The sequence below is a fragment of the Cyprinus carpio genome, chromosome B11, assembly GCF_018340385.1.
Source record: "Cyprinus carpio isolate SPL01 chromosome B11, ASM1834038v1, whole genome shotgun sequence".
In the NCBI taxonomy this organism is placed as follows: Eukaryota; Metazoa; Chordata; class Actinopteri; order Cypriniformes; family Cyprinidae; genus Cyprinus; species Cyprinus carpio.
Window position 1 is genome coordinate 657,397 of NC_056607.1, and position 23,056 is coordinate 680,452.

Below are 23,056 nucleotides of genomic sequence, written 5' to 3' on the forward strand. Positions count from 1 at the left end.
TTGGTTTAGATGCAGTGATAAGTTTATTTAGCTCTTCCTGTCCTATAGTTGTAAAGCACTTTGGGTGCGATGGATAAAACTAAATTATTAGACGCTGTAGAATCTACATTTGTTATTGTATTTCTGATGTTATCTATTTTATCAGTGAAGAAATACATAAAGTCATTACTATTTAACTGTGAGGGAATATTTAGATCGGATGGCGTCTGGTTATTTGTTAATCTAGCCACTGTGCTAAATAAAAACCTTGGATTGTTTTTGTTGTTTTCTATGAGTTTGTGGATATGCTCGGCCCTGGCAGTTTTTAGAGCCTGTCTATAGCTGGACATACTGTTTTTCCACGCAATTCTAAAAACTTCCAAGTTATTAAACTTACAGGTTATTAAATAGTCTTTACAGCATTTTTTTTGTAATTTCATTAAATTACAGTATTTACCTGGCAACTAAAGTTGCCAGTAAAATCCTGTAAATACTCCTAAATCCAAGATGATGTTGTAATAATTTTAACAGTAAACCATAAAATACTGATATAAATGCATTATCATGAGCTCTATCTTAACACATTTACAAATGAATAAAAACCAAGTCAATGATCTTGCAAATAAGTATTTATTAAAACTGGCAGAAAGACATTGCAAGGCTTTTACTGGTAAAATAAAATGTTCAGTCTTTCAACAGTTAAAATCTTATCATAAAAATAATAGCATCACAAAATAACTACAAATACCTGTTAAAAAAAGGCATATTCTGAGTAGAACATTAACTTTCTATAAAAATGAAGGTCAATCAACAGAATTTGTATAATTTTGGTAAAAAATAATGTTTTAAAGAAAAGGAATAAAATAAATCAACATTAAATCACAAATTCTGTTGTTTGAGCTTATGTTATATTACATTTAGAATATTCCTGCAAAAGACAATTTAATAAATAGATACTGAAAGTCCATCAACTTTCTGAGATGAGCACACACGAGGGTTGTCCCTCTTCTCTGAGACCTTTCCACTTGTTTTGCCTCTATGTATCAGTCTTGTATCCAGTGAGTGCTGTGATTCCAAGAAAACATCTGCACATAAAAACAAGCAGAAGCATCAGGATCAAGTTAAGTACTGAATGAAACTAGCTCAATAAAATAAATGTTAAACTGCCACTTATACAATACAATCAGCATTTACCAGTTCTTTAAGGGTTACTCCATCCCAAAAATCTTGCCATTAATTACTTACCCCCATGTCGTTCCAAAACTCTTAAAGCTTCATTCGTCTTCGGAACACAATTTAAGATATTTTGGATGCAATCGGGAGGTTTGACCTTGTGGTCAAAGGTTAAAAAGAAATTTTCAAAAATACTAATGACTTTTAAATATAGTAGACTGTTGTAATAAAACTGGTCTCAATATTTTCTTCCGGTCATGCCGAGAACATAGATACCAATTTTGCCATAGTCAGATGCTGAAAACCTTTTTTTTTTTTTTTTTTATTTTTTTTTTTTTTTTTTTTTTTTAACTCCTCTTAGACCGTTGGTCCGATTTTCACCAAATTAGAAGCCGATCATCTTTAGACCATGCTGGATTTCATGTCAATATAAAAATAGTTATTGTTTAATGCATCAATGAATTTGCTGTAATGATGCCAAACTGCATTTAAGGCTGTATCTCTGCAAAGCTTTGACATATTTACACCAAACTTTGTATGTGCCATTGTCACTTCACGCTGACCACGCCACATCAATTTGATAACAGCCACCTATTGGTCAAAAGTGATAAGCCAATAAATCATATTACTAGAGGTTGTATTTATGATTTTCAACCATTTAGATTAAAATAATCTTAAAATGGCTTCGATTACACATTGCTGCAGTTGGTCTGATGCTTGCTGCCTTGCTTCTGTAGTGCTTGGCCCTGAAAATTGCTGCTTGCAGCTATGTTTAGCTATTTTGCCCATCTTGTTACATCATCTTAAAATGGCTTTAATTATTCATTAATTGTTGCAGTTGTTCTGATGCTCCTTGCCATGCTTAGCTTATTTTGCCTATGTTGTGATTAGCCTCTAATTGTTGCTTGTAGCTATATTTCCCACAACTATTGGCAGAAGTAACTGATTTTTGTCATGTCCACACCTCAGGAATTGGGAATGATTTTAGTTACAAGAATGCCTTTTGGGGGGACTAAACTTCCTACTTCCACCCTCCACATACAGTTTACATGTTCTTACTCCACAAACATGGAAAACTGATAACATTGTTGAATGCTGTGCTTAAATTACATCACTGTCAGCCAACTTACATAATTTCAGTGTTCCTTCTGGCAGTGCGAATGCAACCAGGAAAATTGCTCTACAGTAAATGTAGTTCTCAGGTGACCAACCTGGTGGGTAGTTCCTATAAGTACCCTGTGCAAAAGACTTTTTTTGTCCTAATCACTACTGTAAGAAATACTTTTGAGTGTGAACTCTGAAGGCTATGTGGTAATTAAAATGTGCCATTTGCTTTGTAGTAGAGTGCAACTCTTTTGCAAGTCAAGTCAAATCAAGTCAAGTTTGCTTTATTGTCAATTCTTCCACATGTATAGTACATACATACAGAGAATTTAAACTGTGTTACTCTCAGACCCTTGCATACAAAAACAGATGCATACAGATAACACTAACAGTAAAACATTAAATACAGATAATAAAATATAAAGTACAACTATACAAATATACATATAGGTCATGTAAAAAGAAAGATAAGTAAAGCAGCACAAGGCACATATGGCAGATAACCGGTAGATTTTCTTTTGACCTGTAGTCTGGTGACCTGTACGATTTATTGGTTGAAACCCAGCAGGCTTTGCCTGGCTAAAGCAACAGACACAGTAAGGTCATACGGTCACCAAACTCTCTCTACCTACACATGCAGGCAATTGTTAAGTTGACCTTCTGTGGTTCTGGATTTTCTCCATTTTGCTGGAAGCAAACTGACAATTACCCATTTTGACTAAATATACAGCTTGGTTACTTTGCATTATAAGTGCTTTCTAAAGAGACCACCACTGTTACTATTTCTTGAAATAATAGTTACTTGCCTAGTATTATGAAGGAAGGTTTGCTTTAACAAAGACATTTTTCTTCAAATTTGTAGTAGTACTCAAACACAGTACAATAACACCTCCAACAGTATGTGATGATAGATTAATAAGGCTCACGTCAGATTATAACAATGATTCATGCTGATGTTCTTTTTTATCATGATGGCCAATGTGATATTTTTGTTTTGAGGTTTTGTTGAGCAAGTTAAGTCCAAACAGCAGTTAACAGAACAACCATTTACTGACATACACTGGAAAGTAATGTTATAAATTGGGCCATAGTATGAAATGTGAAGCCTTTCTGGTGTTACTTGTCTTTGGTAGATGAGTTTGTTGGTTAGTATGGAAGCAACTTTTTCCAGACTGTATTGTAGTGAGTTTTGGACATCTGATATACCGTTTTAAATGGATTTTCATCTCCTTCACTCTTATTAAAACAGTTTTCATTCTGATAACTCAGATCTAAGCTAACAGAAACAAACTGAGCACACTTTAAGAAACTGTTTTTGTGACACAGCGGAATTTGGGGGGATTTCTCACAGTCCAGATGTGAACTTTCAGTAACCATATGAGCAGCATAGCAACAATTTTGATGCCTATTTGAAAGTTCATATTAGTAGAAATCCTAAAGATGTTTTGACAGCTTAGTTACACTACAGAACTAAAAAAAAAAAAAAAAAAAAAACCTTCAAACTGACAAGCTGAAGTAAATGAACCAAGAAATGGAATGAAGCAGGAAAATAACAATTAAGGAAAATAATGTTAACCTTTCTCATCCAGTGGTAAGGGAAAACACAGCTGGAACTGCACAATGGAGACTGCTCTTCAAGCTATTTTAATATTTCCCAGACCTGCATGATCTCCTTGGATATGCTTATTGGCAATAGCATGTTCATTACAAATTGTGTGAGCTGTACTGTAAGCCTTTGTGGAGACACACGAAAACCTGAGGAAACTGTAACCAGTCCCTTCTGAGCAGCCCAGAGAACTACAATGATCATTTTAAATGGCATTTATGAATTATGTAAAATGCTAATAAAATAATTTGGATTGCTGTCAGTAAAGAAAGGACTCTAGGATCAAATCTTTAATTATTAATTTAACTCTTTTGTATGGTTAAGAGCTATAATTTCTAAATAATTTCACCACTGTTTACTTCATTACGCAGAATAACTCTCACGGTGGAAGTTGGGAATGGACCCACAGTCAAGTCAAGTTATTTATGTCTTAACTCTACAAAGACATAAATTGTAACTCTCTCCCACTACTCCTGCTGTGATGAACAACCAACCTGGGAGGATTTTTTCCTGTTTCACTCCAGCCCCCACAAGCAAAAAGACCATATTAACCTTCTGCCTTTGGGCCATCATCCTTCTTTGTTATGAACGCCTAGCCATGCAGCCAAATTACGCAGCAATGGACTTAATGAAACTCCAGCTTAATGAAAAACCAATTACTACATTGTATCACTAATTAAAGCTTGAGTACCACTAAAATAAAATAAATAAACAGGTCGGCAGTACAGTTCAAAATCTGTTTAGAGATAATGTGTTGTGGTTTAAAATGTGATCCTGTCATTTTTCCAAGAATCCCTGTCACAAAGTAAAGCCATTAACCTGCACCTGTGTGTCAAAAAAATCCTCCCATGTATTTTATCATATTAACATCTGCATTATTGGGGTATGACTCATTTATAAATCAATGTATAAATGAGTTTAGGTATACACTGGTAAATCATTTTAGCAGTCTTGGTTTTCTAAAGCTTTTTCAGGACACTCCTGTGATCCCTGGCTGCTGCTCAGTGTTTTGTTTAGGTCATGGTGAATCAATTTTTGACAGACTCTTTTTGATGGGCACTTTGAATTGTAACACTGTACATTCTTAATATAAATAAGTTTTCAAGATTCAAGATTTTTATTTGTCACATACAGGATTATATAGAGAATATATAACCAGCAGTTTAATGTGAGTTAGGTCCACTCCATGGACAGTGCAATTATTTAAAAAAAAGTGACATGACATACAGCCAAGTATGGCGACACATACTCAGAATTCGTGTACGTGTGTGTATACACACACGGAGCAGTGGGCAGCCATTCATGCTGCGGCACCCAGGGGGCAGTTGGGGGTTCAGTTCCTTGCTCAAGGGCACCTAAGTCGTGGTATTGCCTGCCCGAGACTCGAACCCACAACCTTAGAGTTAGGAGTCAAACTCTCTAACCATTAGGCCACAACTTTTCCTCTGTGTTGTAAAGAATACAACACAGAGAAAATATACATAAATATAGGTATGAGAGAATGAAATAAAAGTAAACAATAAAAATATAATCAAATATTTTAAAAAAGTATACTGTAGAATTAAATATACACTTCTCAAAAAAATTAAAGGAACACTTTTTAATCAGAGTATAGCATCAAGTAAATTAAACTTCTGGGATATTGATCTGGTCAGTTACGTAGCAGAGGGGGTTGTTAATTAATTTCAGCTGCTTTGGTGTTAATAAAATGAACAACAGGTGCACTAGATGGGCAACCATTAGAAAACCCCCCAAACAGAAATGGTTTTACAGGTGGGGGCCACTGACATGTTTTTCCCTATTCATCTTTTCTGATTGTTTTTCACTAGTTTTGCATTTGGCTAGGGTCAGTGTCACTACTGGTAGCATGAGGTGATATCTGGACCCTACAAAGTTTGCACAGGCAGTCCAACTCCTCCAGGAGGGTGCATCAATATGTGCCATTGCCAGAAGGTTTGCTGCGTCTCCCAGCACAGTCTCAAGAGCATGTAGGAGATTCCAGGAGACAGGCAGTTACTCTAGGAGAGCTGGACATGGCAGTAGAAGGTCCTTAACCCATCTGCAGGACCTGTATCTGCTTCTTTGTGTGCAAGGAGGAACAGGATGAGCACTGCCAGAGCCCTACAAAATGACCTCCAGCAGGCCACTGGTGCAAATGCCTCTGAGAAAACAATCAGAAACAGACTTCATGAGGGTGGCCTGAGGGCCTGACGTCCTCTAGTGGGCTCTGTGCTCACTGCCTGGCACCGTGTAGCTTGATTGGCATTTGCCATTGAACACCAAAATGGCAGGTCCGCCTCTGGCGCACTGTGCTTTTCACAGATGAGAGCAGGTTCACCCCGAGCACGTGTGACAGATGTAAAAGGGTCTGGAAAAGCTGTGGAGAATGTCATGCTGCCTGTAACATTGTTCAGCATGACCGATTTGATGGTGGGTCAGTGATGGTCTGGGAAGGCATATCCATGGAGGGACACAGAGACCTCTACAGGCTAGACAATGGCACACTTACTACTATTAAGTATCGGGATGGAATCCTTGGACCCGTTGTCAGACCTTACGCTGGTGCATTGGGTCCTTGTTCCTCCTGGTGCACGACAATGCCCGGCCTCATGTGGCGAGAGTATGCAGTCAGTTCCAGGAGGATGAAGAAATTGATACCATTGAATGTCCCCCACGCTCGCCTGACCTAAATCTAATCGAACACCTCTGGGACATTATGTTTCGGTCAGTGATGCCCTGGTCCAGATCTGGGAGGCAATACCCCAGGACACCATCCTTCATCTCATTAGGAGCGTGCCCTGACATTGTCAGGCATGCATACAAGCACGTGGGGGCCATGCAAACTACTGAGTACAATCTTGAGTTGCTGCAATGAAATTTCAGCTTAATGGACCAACCTGCTGCATCCTTTTTTCACTTTAATCTTGAGTGTCTTTGAATTCAGCCCTCTGTAGGTTGATCATTTTAATTTCCATTAAACAATGTGGCATCTTTTCATTCCTAACACATTACCCAGTCCATATCAGTATAGATATCCTGCATGATATTTTTCCCCATTGAGGTCTGATGTGTTTTCAAAGTGTTCCTTAAATTTTTTTGAGCAGTGTAGAATATAAAATAAAATGTGCATGAAAGTATATTGTAGTCTTAAATATTAAGATACACAGGAATGAGGCGAATGTGCAAACAGGTTGTGACACTGTCAGCTCTGCTTTTGCAGCGTTTGAAGTACATGTCCTGCAGCGAGGGAAGAGCTGACCCTGAGATGTGCTCAGCTAAGCGCACAACTCTCTGCAGGGCTTTGCAGTCTTGACTGTAGCTGTTCCAATACCACACTGATATACACTGAGTCAGTACACTTTCTGTGGTGCCTGAATAGAAAGTTTTCAGGGTTGCTGGTGAGACCCTGAATTTCCCCAGCTGTCGCAGATGGTACGGTCTTTGCCTGGCTTTATTAACCTGTGTTTGAATGTGGGTAGTCCAAGTAAGGTCCTCAGAGATGTTTACACCAAGCTACTTGAAGCTCCTCACCCTCTCCACAGGGGTCCTGCTGATCATAAGAGGAGTATAGGGCTGCTGCTGCTGCTGTCTCTTCCTGAAGTCAACAATCAGCTCTTTAGGTTTGCTCACATTCAGAGAGAGACAATTGTCCTGGCACCATGATGTAAGCTTCTCTACCTCATCCAGGTATGCGGTCTCATTATTGTTGGAAATGAGGCCCAGAACCACAGTATCATCAGCAAATTTGAAAATAGATGTGGAGCTGTGGGAAGACACACAGTCATGTGTAAAGAAAGGGTAGAGCAGGGGACTCAGGACACAGCCCTGTGGGGCTCCTACGTTCAGGGTGATGGAGCTGGAGATGAACTGGCCTACTTTCACCACTTGAGGTCTGCCAGTGAGGAAGTCTTGAATCCAGTCGCAGAGTGAAGAGATTAGACCGAGGTCTATGAGTTTAGAAGCAAGCTTGATGGGGACTATAGTATTGAAAGCTGAGCTATAGTCGATAAATAGCAGCCTTACATAGTTCAGAATCAGAATCAGAATGAGCTTTATTGCCAGGTATGTTTTCACATACAAGGAATTTGTTTTCATGACGGAAGCTTCCGCAGTGCTACAGAATGACAGCGACAGAACAAAAACACAGATAATAAAATAATAATTTATATATATATATATATATATATATACACACATATAAATAGAACAAGTAAATAAGGAGTAACAATATATAAATTGACAATTGTATATGCAGGTATATGACAATAGACAGTTTGAATGTACAGGTATATTAAGTGCAAATTTGAAGTGTAGACCAAGTATGTTTGTTAGATAAATAAGTGTATGAGTGTATAAATAGTGTTGTGTGTTTTACAGTTATTGTCAAGTGTTCATGAGATGGATTGCCTGACGGAAGAAACTGTTCCTGTGTCTGGCTGTTCTGGTGCTCAGAGCTCTGTAGCATCGACCAGACGGCAACCGTTCAAAGAGGAAGTGTGCTGGATGTGAGGGGTCCAGAGTGATTTTATTAGCCCTTTTGCTCACTCTGGATGAATACAGTTCTTGAAGAGAAGGAAGGGTTGTACCAATGATTCACGCAGCAGTCCGGACTATCCTCTGTAGTCTTCTGAGGTCAGATTTGGTAGCTGAGCTGAACCAGACAGTTATAGAAGTGCAGAGGAGGGATTCAATGATGGCAGAGTAGAACTGTTTCAGCAGCTCCTGTGGCAGGTTAAATTTCCTCAGCTGGCGAAGAAAGTACAACCTCTGCTGGGCCTTTTTCACTTTAGATCCTGAGAGATTGTGGTGCCCAGGGACCTGAATGACTCCACTGCAGTCACAGTGCTGTCCATGATGGTGAGTGGGGGGAGAGCAGGGGGGTTTCTCCTGAAGTCAATGATCATCTCCACTGTTTTGAGCATGTTGAGCTCCAGGTTGTTGAGACTGCACCAGACAGCCTAGCACTTTAACCTCCTGTCTGTAAGCAGACTCGTCACTGTCCTGAATGAGGCCATCTGCAAACTTCAGGAGCTTGACAGAGGGGTCTTTAGATGTATCAGTCATTGGTGTACAGGGAGAAGAGCAGTGGGGAGAGAACACAGCCCTGAGGTGCTCCATTGCTGATTATATGGGTGCTCGATGTGTATTTTCCCAGCCTCACTAGCTGCTGCCTGTTTGTCAGGAAGCTGGCGATCCACCGACAGACGGAGGTCGGCACAGAGAGCTGAGTTAGTTTGGGCAGGAGGAGGTTTGGGATGATGGTATTAAAGGCCAAGCTGAAGTCCACAAACAGGATCCTCACACAAGTCCCTGGTCTGTCTAGATGTTGCAGAACATAATGCAGTGCCATGTTGACTGCATCGTCCACAGACCTGTTTACTCTGTAGGCAAACTGAAGAGGATCCAGTAAGGGTCCAGTTATGTCCTTCAGGTGGGCCAGCACCAGTTTTTCAAAAGACTTCATGACCACAGACATTAGAGACACAGGCCTGTAGTCATTTAGTCCTGTAATTTTGGATTTCTTTGGGATGGGGATGATGGTAGAGTGTTTGAAGCATGAAGGGACTTTGCACAACTCCAGTGATCTGTTGAAGATCTGTGTGGAGATGGGGGCCAGCTGGTCAGCACAGGATTTCAGACAGGCTGGTGTAACACAGTCTGGGCCTTGTGCTTTTTTTCCTTTTTCTGCTTCCAGAAGACCTGACCCACTTCGTTTTCACTGATTTGAGGTGCAGGTTTGGGGGAGAGGGGGTTTGGAGGAGGTGTGAATGGTTGTGTTTAGAGGTGTTTTTTTTTATCTGCAGTAATACTCTTTTAGATTGTCTGCCAGTTGTTGATTCTCCACAGTGCTGGGGGATGGTGTCTTGTAGTTGGTGATCTCTTTCAGACTTTTCCACACAGAGTCCTTATTTTTTCAGAATAATTCCTCTTTGGCACTTTGATCTCCTTTTCCAGTGTGTATTTGGCCTGTTTATACAAGACATTGTCTCCCTTCCTGTAAGCATCTTCTTTGGCCTGATGGAGCTGTCTGAGTATTGCAGTGAACCATGGTTTGTCGTTGTTGTAAGTTAGATGAGTCCTGGTAGGAATGCACAAATCTTCACAGAAACTGATATATGATATAACAGTCTCTGTGAGCTCATCCAGATCGGTGGCAGCAGCTTCAAAAACAAGCTTGTAAATCCTGCTCTGCTTCATTAGTCCATCTTTTTACAGTCCTTAATACAGGTTTAGCTGATTTCAGTTTCTGCCTGTAGGTCGGTATACGACGAACCAAACAGTGATCAGAGAGTCCTAAAGTTGCCTGTGGAACAGAGTGATATGCAGTCTTTATTGTGGTGTAACAGTGATCCAATATATTACTGTCTCTGGTGGGACATGTGATGTGTTGTCTGTATTTTGACAGTTCACGGGAGAGATTTGCTTTATTAAAGAATGATTAAAACAGAGTCCGGGTGTTGTTGTTTTGTCTCTGTGATCTGATCAGCGAGTTTCTGTACAGCTGAATTCACGTGCGATTGCAGAGGAATGTAAACACGAGAATGAACGAGCAAAACTCCCACGGCGAATAGAACGGCTTGCAGTTAACGAAGAGCACTTCTAGATTGGAACAGCACATCTTCTTTAACACTGTTACATCTGTATACCACCTTTCGTTGATGTAAAAGCATGTCCCACCACCTCGCGATTTCCACGTTGATTCTGCATTGCGGTCCGCTCTGAACAGCTGGAAGCCTGGCAGATAGAGTGCGCTGTCTGGAATGGCGTCATTTAGCCAAGTTTCTGTGAAACACAGAGCAGAAGATTGTGAGAAATCCTTATTTGTCTGGGCGAGCAGAAGGAGTTCGTCCGTTTTGTTGGGTAGAGAGCGGAGGTTCGCCAGATGGTTGCTAGGCAATGGCGTTCGAAATCCACGCTTCCTGAGCTTCACAAGCGCGCCGGCTCTCTTCCCCCGTCTCCACGTCCTGAAGCGCATGATCAACACAGCTGCTCCGCCAACAACTATGTCTAGCAAAACATCAGAATAGTCAAAAACTGGTAATATATGGAGTAATGTGTAGTGCAGAATGTTTAGCAATTTGTCTCTGGTAAAACTGATTGCAGGAATATAACTAAAGACAGGACAAACTAACACATAAACAACTGCAGAGCACGCCACGGAGGCCGCCATCAGCATCGGCGCCATCTTGGATCCCATTGTTTCCATCTTGGTTCCTGTTGTTGCCGTCAATGTGCGTGAGAGAAGAGTGCAGGACGTGAGACATGGCATCTTCAGTGGATCTACTGGGGCAATAGGCAAACTGAAGAGGGTCTAAAGTATCCGGGATGAAGAAGCAAATGTAGTTCTTTACCAGTTCCTCAAAGATCTTCAAGGCTATTGATGTGAGAGCAACTGGGCGATGGTCATTTGGACAAGAGGGTTTATTGTTCTTAGGCACAGGGATGATAACAGATTTTTTAAAGGATATTGGAACCACCGAGGTAGCCAGGGACTCATTAAAGATGGATATAATAAATGGGGTCAGTAAGATTTTTTTAAAAGATGCTTCAAGAAACCTACCTGCAAAGCTCCCTGAAAAACTATGCAAAGGAACACCGAGGACAAAAGCTGCTTTAAACGCAAAGGATGCTCACAACAAATATTGATTTGATTTAGTTAATAGAAGTTAATTGATAAAGAAAATCTGTTACATTATTTTTGACAGAATTCTAATTTTACTACATTTTTATACAAGTGCCTAATACTTTTAACAGTACTGTAGCTTTGCAGGTAGGTTTCTTGAAGCATCTTGGAGACGTTGCCACAGTTCTTCTGGATTTAGTCTGTCTCAGTTTGTTCTGTTTCTTCATGTCATTCCAGACAGACTGGATGAGGATGATGATGATGAGATCAGATCTCTGTGTGGAGCACTGGCTGTTGTCAGACAAAAATCTTACTGGATTATTGCAATAAATGGCGAAATTAATGTTTGGAAATGTAAATTGATATTTACTACTGACAGACTACAAAAAAATATAGAAATAACTGACTTTAGCCGGTGAAAATACTAGTGTTCTAATAATTTTCAATATATACATTGTCAGGACTGACAAATAGAAGTTAGAAAGTACAACATTTGTTTGAATTTGACCTTACTATTACTTTTGATCTGTTTAATGCATATTTGCTGATTTTTTTTATTTCTTCCAATTCATTAATAAATTAATCAACCAATCAATAAAGTAAAAAACATGTTCACAGATTGAGGTCTTCTTTAAGTAGTGTTAATTACATCCCGTTAACAATCGACCAGAAGATGAAGAAAATTTTATTTTGGCCTTGCTGTCATTTTAATGATTGCGAGGAAAAATGACTGGTGCTACATACATTCTCAAAGTATCAAGGTATTAAACAATTTTACATGTGTAAATTAATTTTAAAAATAATTAGCAATTCATATGAAATCTTTGTGTAGGGACTCCTAAAAATACCTTGTGTTAAAATGTATTTGATATTATTATAATTTTTTATTTTTTTTTGAAATATTATGCAACAATTATGTTTTGCTTGTATTCAATGAGAAAGTGTTCAATACAGGTGTACTATTACAAGCCAGTGACTCTTGAGCTTGAGGTTGCGTCATATCGTGAGTCACGTAATGAGGAAGGAGAGGTATCGCACATGTTGAGAGAGTGTGCTGCCAGCAAGGTTTGCCGTCCCAATGAAAAAAGTCTCCTTTTGGAGACTACAATATTCATTGTAATATAAGGCCCAAAGTGTAGAGTGACGACGCTTGCTTTATTTTCTGTTCTTATTTGAAGTGCATCTTTGTTTTGTTGTTTTCCGTGATCCTGTGAGTCATCACTTAGTAAGCCTTGTGTGATGATGGCTTAGCGGCTATAGAGACAATTGACTTTATGAACAAAAAAACTGTTTATGAAGCTATTAGACATTTGTGGTGGACTTCGGAATTGCGAGTGAAACCGGACAGATCGTGTGTTTCATCGTTGGACGTGGATCGACTGGATTCATCTCATGTTCAAAACTGATTGCGAGGGGATGCTGAGTGTTCGTGTTGTGAGGAACCTAATATCGTTTCACTGTCATCGGATGAACGTAAGTGTCTTCGTTTCGTGAGGAGTACTTTGAATTCATCATCTGATTAATGTGCACCAACGAACTGGGCCCCAACGATAATGATCGATCATACATTTGAACTGTTTGACTGACTCAAGTACTTTATAACTGTTTGACTGACTCCCGTACAGTTCAATTGATCATAAGATATGTAACTAATGCGCATATAGTATTGAAAGACAGTTTATGGTGTGAACTGCAAGTTTTCTCAAGTGTTTAATTGAACTTGAAAGAGATATTGTTTTTTTTTCATTATTGTATTATTTGGTTTTGGAGGAAACTAGGTGTTTTACTAGGATAAGGTTCTAAATTGACATTATATATCTCGATTGAGTTATAGTATTCTGAGAAGGAGAGTATAATACGTGTGAAATAACAAGAACCATTCTGAGACTCCAAAAGAGGTTTATATATATGTATTTTTATTTAAAAGAAAAGCAGCAACATGTATATTATAAGGAAGAATTGTTTACCTGCTTTCTTTAAAACAAAAAAGGAGTTGTTACATTAGTGTGCAAATAAATTTTTGTTATTCGTTTTTCCCTTTAACATTTGTACTTTGGTATTTCACTGAGACTGGCAAGTTAATTCATTTACTAAGTCACTGAATCCTTGGGAACTGTAAAGAAGAATTGTTTAATTGATCTTTAGTGTAGAGATTGAGTAAAAATTGGTACAGGAGGAGAATTCATTTTTCATTTTTCAAACTACCGGCCTAATTCACCATCCAGCTGCCGGGAATCCAGGATTCTTGTTAAAGTAAATAATTAAATTAACCCCCAGGGTTAAGGAAAGGGTTACATTTTTGGAGGCACCGCTGGGATTCGTTTTTTTTCTTATCTCCTGTTTACCAGCATTTTTCTTTATCTTTTCCATTATAATTTAGTATAGCAGGACCGTAGATTTGAAAACTGTTTATTTCGCCCCAGTATTGGTTCCTTGCCTTGGCTTTTAAAATTATGAACCTGGCAAAGATTTTTGAGTGGAGCAGAGAAGAGAATGCAAATCCCTCACGTGCCATTGTATTGAGCAATGTTCCTTTAGGCACAAGTGATGACACTATTAAAAAGGTGTTAAACACAGTAAACGTTTTTGGTCGCACTAGAATATGTGGTCGCCGTGGTGATGTAACTGGTAGATGGTTGTTTATTTTAGTGGAGGCCAGTGCCGATCTAGAAGCTGATGTTATACCTCCTGAGATAGGTATAGAAAATGAAGCTGGACCTTGGAGTGTCAACTTAGTGGGCAGTCTAGTGGCTAGTGGTCCTGCCTCTGAAGGTGATACCTTTCAGCTCAAGCTGCAAACATTGTTGCAGCAGGAGGGTAAATCTATGAATGAAGTGAAGGCCCTGATTATGGGAAAGCAGTCTCCCAAATCAGATATCAGTGTTGACCTTGTTGATACCATAGGTAAATTAGTAGATCGGTGCAACCAAGTTTCCAGTGATGGTCCTGGCTACAGAAAGCTGAGGTTGTTTTCAGGGCTGAAACCTGTCCCTCCAGGTGAAGAAGAGTATGAAATCTGGATGGAGCAGGCCGCTCAAATGATAAGTGAATGGCAGTGCACCGAAGCTGCAAAGAAACAACGCATTGTTGAGAGTTTACGAGGTCCTGCTGCTGATATTGTCAGGTTTTTAAAAGTGAGTAATCCATCTGCGATTGCAAATGAGTACTTAGCTGCCCTTGAGACTGCATATGGAACTACTGAGAGTGGGCCTGACCTTATGGCTAGATTTCGTCACACCTACCAGGAAAATGGAGAGAAACTTTCAGCTTTCTTGTATCGCCTAGACAAACTTCTCCACAGAGCCTTGTTGAAAGGTGGGATTGATGCAGTTGGCATAAATAGAGCCAGAATGGAGCAGTTAATAAAGGGAGCCCTTACCAATGATATGGTTGCTTTGCGAATCAGAATGACTCACACTTTGCAGAGTCCTCCATCTTTTTCACAGTTGATGAAGGAAATACGTGAGGAAGAACACTGGGTAGCTGCAAGGGAAAATGTTAAAGCATCTGTGGCCACTGTTGTCTCTCCCCAGGCATATGTGCCATCTGAATTACAAAACCTGAAGAAGGAGGTTAAAGAGCTATCTACCCAGGTGAGTCAACTGTTGAATGTGGCGACTGTGCCTTGTGGTTCTGATTGTGCTCCAGAGAGTGTGAACCGAGACAACTCCCAAAAAGCTAAATCCACCCAGCCACCAGTGCCTGTGATCTTTTGCTACAAATGTGGTGAAGACGGACATAAGAAGTGGGAGTGCAAAGCACCTGAGGACCTCAGAAAAGTGTATCAGAAGCTGATAAAGATGCAGTACCTGCAGGGAAACTGGGCCGGAGCTCAGTGAAGGAACGGCACGGGGCTCCTGAGACAACACGTTCCACTTGTGGTTCATTCATGCTTGATGCCAGTAAGCCAAAATTGCCTGAGGGGTTAGTAGGACCTGTCTCTGAAGTGCCTGTCCAGATAGAAGGCATCTACGCAAAAGCTCTTCTTGACAGCGGTTCACAGGTTACTCTCTTATACCGCAGTTTTTATGAAACTTATCTGAAACATTTGGAACTTCAGCCTGTGGAAAACCTTGAGATTTGGGGTCTAAGCTCACACAAATACCCCTATGATGGATATTTGCCTCTTAGACTCGAGTTCACAGAAAGTGTAGCTGGAGTGCATCAAGTGATTGACACGCTTGCCATTGTATGCCCCGGTCCTGTGAAACGGGAAGGAATAGCTATTTTGCTTGGGACCAACACTAGTTTAGTGAAGAAATTGCATGAGTCTTGTCGTAAACAAGCTGGTGAAAAATTCTTGAATGTGCTAACCATACATCCTGTAATCAGAGAGGCGTACGAGACTATGCAACAAACAAATGTTTCACATGATGACACAGACAAGCATGGGACAGTTTGGTTCGTGAAGCATAACCCTGTTGTCCTGACACCAAATCAAATTCTGCAACTTCCTGGTCTGCTTAAGTTTCCTGGTCAAATGACTGAATCTCTAGTGCTAGTAGACAGAACAGCAGTTGGTGACACAGACTCTGATGACCTAGAGGTGAGGCCTGAACTTCATTCAGCATCTGTTGTATCCAGTCGCCGAGTCACAGTGACCGTCAGGAACATGTCTACAAAAGAAGTATGGGTGAAACGAGGAACTCCTCTTGCCCATGTTTTTCCAGTATCCTTAGTGCCTCAACTTACCACTAAACACCCACCAGAACAAAATACTTTGACACCTGCATCTTTTGATTTTGGAGATTCTCCAATGCCAGAGGAAGCAAAACAAATATTGTGTGAGAAAATGATGTAGAGAAGTTAAGTTTTTTCTCTACATGAGTAGGATGTGGGATGTTCAAAAAGCACCACTCATGAGATATGATGATTCACACCTTTTCAGAAAAAGATCTCGCCGTCTTGCCCCCACTGACTTCGAAGATGTGCGACTGCACCTACAAGAACTGCATAGTAGTGGCATTATATCAGAGTCCCGTAGCCCCTACGCTTCGCCCATTGTTGTTGTGCGCAAAAAGTCAGGGAAGGTTAGAATGTGTGCGGACTATCGGACTCTCAACCAACGGACTATACCAGACCAGTATACTGTGCCCCGCATTGAGGATGCTCTCCACAGTCTTTCTGGAAGTAGATGGTTCACTGTTCTCGAATTAAGGAGTGGGTACTATCAAATACCCATGAGTGACGCCGATAAGGAGAAGACAGCGTTCATCTGCCCGGTGGGGTTCTATGAATTTGAGCGTATGCCCCAAGGTATCTGTGGAGCACCGGCCACTTTCCAAAGAGTCATGGAACGCACTGTAGGGGATATGAACTTTTTGGAAGTGCTAGTGTACTTGGATGATTTAATAATTTTTGGACGAACCCTCGATGAGCATGAAGAGCGCCTTTTGAAAGTCCTTGATAGGTTGAGAGATGAGGGACTAAAGATTTCCCTTGACAAGTGTCAATTTGGCAGGACTTCTGTAAACTACGTAGGACATATAGTGTCACAAGATGGAATATCCACTGATCCTTCCAAGATCAAGGCTGTTGTATCCTGGCCTCAGCCCCAGACAGTGACAGAGCTCAGATCTTTTCTAGGGTTTTGTGGATATTACCGCCGTTTCGTGAAGGATTTCTCAAAGTTGTGCCGACCGTTAAATGAACTTCTGCAGGGGTATCCATCTTCTGCAGGTACTGCAAAAAAGAGAAACAAAAATTCACCCGTGAGTAACAGCAAACCCTGCTATAAGCCTTCTGAACCATTCGGATCTCGATGGACTGCTCAGTGTGATACAGCCTTCCAAACCCTGAAAAATTGTTTGACTCAAGCTCCAGTGCTAGCCTTTGTGGACACACAAAAGCCATATGTTTTGCATGTAGACGCGAGCATGGATGGACTTGGAGGAGTTTTGTATCAAGAACATGAGGAAGGATTACGCCCAGTTGCTTTCATCAGTCGCAGCCTTTCCCCTTCGGAGAGAAATTATTAAGCCCATAAACTGGAATTTTTAGCTCTGAAGTGGGCTGTTGTGGATAGACTGCACGACTATCTTTACGGTGTTCCGTTTGAGGTTAGAACTGACAATAATCCTCTAACCTATATAATGAAGTCAGCGAAACTTGATGCAACGGGTCACCGTTGGCTGTCTGCATTGACCACTTACAATTTTAGCTTGAAATACAGACCTGGCCGCAAGAATGTCGATGCAGATGCGTTATCTAGGCGTCCACATACTCACCCAAGTGATGATGATGAGTGGCAGGAAATTCCAGCTGCGGGTGTAAGGGCTCTTTGTCAGGCTATGTCTGCAGAGAGGAGAACAGGGAATGTCTCTTACACATGTGTGGTGCAACAGGCAGGGGCACATATGTCTGCTGTTCCCAAAGCTTACTCTTGTGCTATTGACGTAGCCTGCAGATCACTTACCTGTGCTTAGTCCAAGTGAGCTTCAAAACGGCCCAGAAAAAATGATTTGTTCCTCGGAGAAGTGTGGAGGGCAGTTTGTGATAAGAAACCCCTGGTAACATCCAGAGCAGCCACCCTAAGATGAAGATCTTGAAACGAGAGTGGGAAAAATTGTCCATAGATAATGGCTTACTTTACAGAACAGTTCGTCAGAGTAATAACCAGGTGAAACGACAGCTTGTACTGCCAAAACAATTCCACAACAGAGTGTTAAAGTTTCTGCATGACGAGATTGGACATTTAGGTTTTGATAAGTCCTATGGCCTAGTTCGTGACCGATTTTACTGGCCACACATGAAGCATGATGTAGAGGCTTACTGTAAGACATGCGAGCGATGCATCAAAAGGAAGACGTTACCTCAAAGAGCTGCTCCATTGTCTCATATGCAGAGTTCCGGACCCATGGACATCGTATGTATTGATTTTCTTTCCATTGAAGTCGATTCCCCGAATGTGTGTAATGTTTTGGTTGTAACTGACCATTACACACGTTACACTCAAGCTTTTCCCACGAGGGATCATAAAGCTTCTACAGTGGCAAAGACATTGTGGGAAAAGTATTTAATACATTATGGTCTCCCTACTCGAATACACTCAGATCAAGGCAGGGATTTTGAGAGCCAGTTGGTGGCTGACATGCTGACTATGCTAGGGGTGAAGAAATCCAGAACCTCACCTTATCACCCACAAGGTGATCCCCAGCCTGAAAGATTTAACAGGACCTTGTTGGATATGCTGGGTACCCTTGAACCTAGTCAGAAAAGTAAATGGAGTCAGCACATAGCGCATTTGTTGCATGCATATAATTGTACTTCCAATGAGGCTACTGGGTTTTCCCCCTATTTTTGATGTTTGGCAGAGAGGCTAGATTGCCTGTCGATATTTGTTTTGGAGTCTCTGCTGATAATACATCACATGTGTCATACTCCACGTATGTGTCCAAAATGAAGCAGGAATTACAGGCAGCTTATCAGTTAGCTCAAGCTACCTCTGAGAAGATGAATCAGAGTAATAAGGCAAGGTATGATCAGAAAGTACGCTATAATATCTTGAATGTAGGTGATAGAGTTCTAATTCGAAACCTTGGCCTCAAGGGAAAACAAAAGCTTGCAGATAGGTGGAGCACTAATCCCTATGTAGTGGAGAGTCAATTGTCTGGTATTCCAGTGTATCGTTTAAAGCCTGTTGATGGTAATGGACCATTCAAAGTTATGCACCGCAATCATCTCTTGCCTTTAGGACAGGAAGTGAGGTTAAGTCCTCAGGTAGACCTTATACCTACTCCTTCACCTAGAGCTTTGAGGCGTAGGAGAGCGAAAGAGAAGCGTAAAACTGCTGAGTCAGAAAACTCACCACTTGTAGTTGATGCCTTTCCAAGAGAAAGTAATTCTTCAGATTCAGAGTCTGAGTTTGGGTTTTATGTTGAAGATGTGACAAACATTCCTTCTCAAGTGACAGAGGACATACAGAGTGAAAACCCTGTACAAGATGTAGAATGTTCAGAGTCTGGTGATTCTCACACGGTTTCAGAAATACCAGTAATTCAATGTCAGAGTGAAATTTCTGCTAGTAGCTGAAGAGGGTGATACTGAAGTAGTTGATGTAATGACTGAAGCTCACGATGTTACCTTACAGACTACTGCTGATAATGAAACTCAGCCAGAGGTTGTACCTCCTGAAGTAAGTACTGTAGATCAAGTAGGGAGAGGAGGCCTAATACTAGATTTACCTATGATAAGCTGGGTATGCCATTCATACAGCCTGTATCATCTCAACACTGTGTTGTTAATGTAGCAGTTACTGAAATACTGAATGTTTTTGGGGGTTACAACAGTTCACATGCTTGGTGGTGTAATCCTAATGTCTTGTGTGAAATATGTAACAACCGACCTGTACTAGTGCCCTGCAAACACATGGTTACCATTTAATTGATGCATGGTAATTTTTGTAACCAGCATGGGGACATACTGGATTTTTGGTCGGGGAAGTGTGTAGGGACTCCTAAAAAAATACCTTGTGTTAAAATGTATTTGATATTATTTAAATTTTTCTTTATTTTGAAATATTATGCAACAATTATGTTTTGCTTGTATTCAATGAGAAAGTGTTCAATACAGGTGTACTATTACAAGCCAGTGACTGTTGAGCTTGAGGTTGCGTCATAACGTGAGTCACGTAATGAGGAAGGAGAGGTATCGCACATGTTGAGAGTGTGTGCTGCCAGCAAGGTCTGCTGTCTCAATGAAAAAAGTGCGTCATCATTTTGGAGATATTCGTTGTAATATAAGGCCCATAAGTGATGACGTTATTTATATTATTATATGACGTGCTTTATTTTCTGTTCTTATTTCAAGTGCATCTTTGTTTTGTTGTTTTCCGTGATCCTGTGAGTCATCGCTCAGTAAGCCGTGTGTGATGATGGATTAGCGGCTATTGAGACAATTACCTTTATGAACAAAACAACTGTGTTTATGAAGCTATTAGACGTTTGTGGTGGACTTCGGAATTGCGTGAGAAACCGGACAGATCGTGTGTGTCATCGTTGGACGTGGATCGACTGGATTCATCTCATGTTCAAGACTGATTGCGAGGGGATGCTGAGTGTTCGTGTTGTGAGGAACCTAATATCGTTTCACTGTCATCGGATGAACGTAAGTGTCTTCGTTTCGTGAGGAGTACTTTGAATTCATCATCTGATTAATGTGCACCAACGAACTGGGCCCCAACGATAATGATCGATCATACATTTGAACTGTTTGACTGACTCAAGTACTTTATAACTGTTTGACTGACTCCCGTACAGTTGAATTGATCGTAAGATATGTAACTAATGCGCATATAGTACTGAAAGATAGTTTATGGTGTGAACTGCAAGTTTTCTCAAGTGTTTAATTGAACTTGAAAGCGATATCATTTTTTTCATTATTGTATTATTTGGCTTTGGAGGAAACTGGGTGTTTTACTAGGATAAGGTTCTAAATTGACATTATATATTTCGATTGAGTTATAGTATTCTAAGAAGGAGAGTATAAGTGTGAAATAACAAGAACCATTCTGAGACTCCAAAAGAGGTTTATATTTTTTTTTATTTATTTAAAAGAAAAGCTGCAACTTGTATGTTATCAGGAAGTATTGTTTACCTGCTTTCTTTAAAACAAAAAAGGAGTTGTTACATTAATGTGCAAATACATTTTTGTTATTCGGTTTTTCCCTTTAACATTTGTACTTTGGTATTTCATTGAGACTGGCAAGTTAATTAATTTACTAAGTCACTGAATCCTTGGCAACTGTAAAGAAGAACTGTTTAATTGATATTTAGTGTAGAGATTGAGTAAAAATTGGTACAGGAGGAGAATTCATTTTACAATTTGTTTTTTGTAATTATAAAGAGGAACTACCGGCCTAATTCACCATCCAACTGCCGGGAATCCAGGATTCTTTTTAAAGTAAATAATTAAATTAACCCCCAGGGTTAAGGAAAGGGTTACATTTGTAACAAATTTGTCAGACTCTGTTCCATGTTGTGTGTGTTCAGTTCTCCCTCGTGTTTCCTTATGCCCTTTTTTGGTTCTGTTTCCTGTTCTAATTGTCCTATTATTAGTTGATTCCCCACACCTGTCTGTCCCTCATTAAGTTCTGTATAAATGTGTAGTCTGCCTCATGTTCCCTTGTCGAGTATTAAATGTCATACCTTGTTTGTTCTCTTGCGATCCTTGTGTTAATGTGCATTCCCTTTTGTTTCTTTATTAAAAGTCTATTTTGTTTGAAGTCGTCTCCTCGATTCCCTGATGCACCATGACAACATCATATATTACTTTAGAAGATTTTATTTTTCACAAGTACAGATGGCAAACCTAGACTGTATATTTTGACCTGTGAACATGCCTTGACCTCTCTGTGGTACAACAACAACATTGTGTTTTTTGGATGTCAATACTGAATCTAATTTAAAGGGGTCATATGATGTTGCTAAAAAGAACATTATTTTGTGTGTTTGGTGTCATGAAATGTGTTTATACGGTTTAAAAAACACATTATTTTCCACATACTGTACATTATTGTTTCTCCTCTATGCCCCGCCTTTCTGAAGCGCGTCGTTTTTTACAAAGCTCATCGGTCTGAAAAGTGAGGTGTGCTCTGATTGGAAATCTGTTGAAGTTTACCTCACTTTCAGAACATTCATTCATGGATTTGCACTGAGCAACATCTTCACACCAGACAAATGTGACATCATATGCCTCTGTAAATAAATATGATTTAAATTCACGTCTCGTTCACTTAATGCACTTTGAATGGAAAATATATGTTTGCTTCGAACTGAAATCATTGCAGAATATCCTGCGATGTCCACTTCGCAGGGCACTTACGTTCGAATAGAACAAACGTCTGAAGCGATAAGAGAAACACACAAAATGTGCAGAGCAGGGGGGTCCGAGGTTTGGAATTGAGAACCACTGCTCTACACTGCACAAAACTTGCGTTTAAATCATCAGTGGCAAATCCTCTACTTATGTAAACCTATTTACAGACTGTGAGCCAGAACAGCTGGCATTGTAGTCTTCTCTCCCAGGATCAGGAAACAGTCCTCCATAAAATGTGCTGCACACTAAATATTGGGGTTGAACTGTTCTGGAACAGTGTTGTAAATACAACATAACCACTGATTTCTAGTTGGGTCCTCTTTTGGAAGACCAAACAAAGTATTTTTCGCTTTCACAACGAAACAGCATCTCCACAACAAGGCGCCGGTGGCAACAGCGAGAATCAAAGTTACGCCTTTTTTCTTTGCGTGAACATTTGGGTGGCGTAATGTAAATCTTCCCACATTGTGACATAGACATGTGGGGGCGTGTTAGAACAAGCCATTTTGGTGGGGGGGGGGGGGTGATTCTTAACTTTTACAAAGAATATCTCTTTGGGTTTGAAACTTTTGTCTTTGCAACTTTACAGATCTTCTTTATGCACCAAGCGCTTGTAACACTCCAAAGAGAAAGGAAAACTTGAAATCGCATCATATGACCCCTTTAAACTACCAACTCAATTATTGTAGATTTTGGTTCTCATGAGCAAAACATTCCTAATTTTCTGTTGGAGATAATTTCGTTTGTAGGCACTT

General features: G+C 40.2%; 1 protein-coding gene across 1 annotated transcript; it reads left to right on the plus strand.

Moving 5' to 3' along the window:
* Positions 1–14,311: 14,311 nt before the first annotated feature.
* LOC122138793 (paraneoplastic antigen Ma1 homolog) lies at positions 14,312–15,325 on the plus strand. Its single transcript, XM_042733415.1, has one exon. The coding sequence runs from the start codon at positions 14,312–14,314 to the stop codon at positions 15,323–15,325; it is 1,014 nt and encodes a 337-aa protein (XP_042589349.1).
* Positions 15,326–23,056: the final 7,731 nt, after the last annotated feature.

Excerpts from the sequence above, each read along its gene's own strand:
- LOC122138793 (XM_042733415.1), top strand. The coding sequence starts at position 14,312 with ATGAATGAAGTGAAGGCCCTGATTATGGGAAAGCAGTCTCCCAAATCA.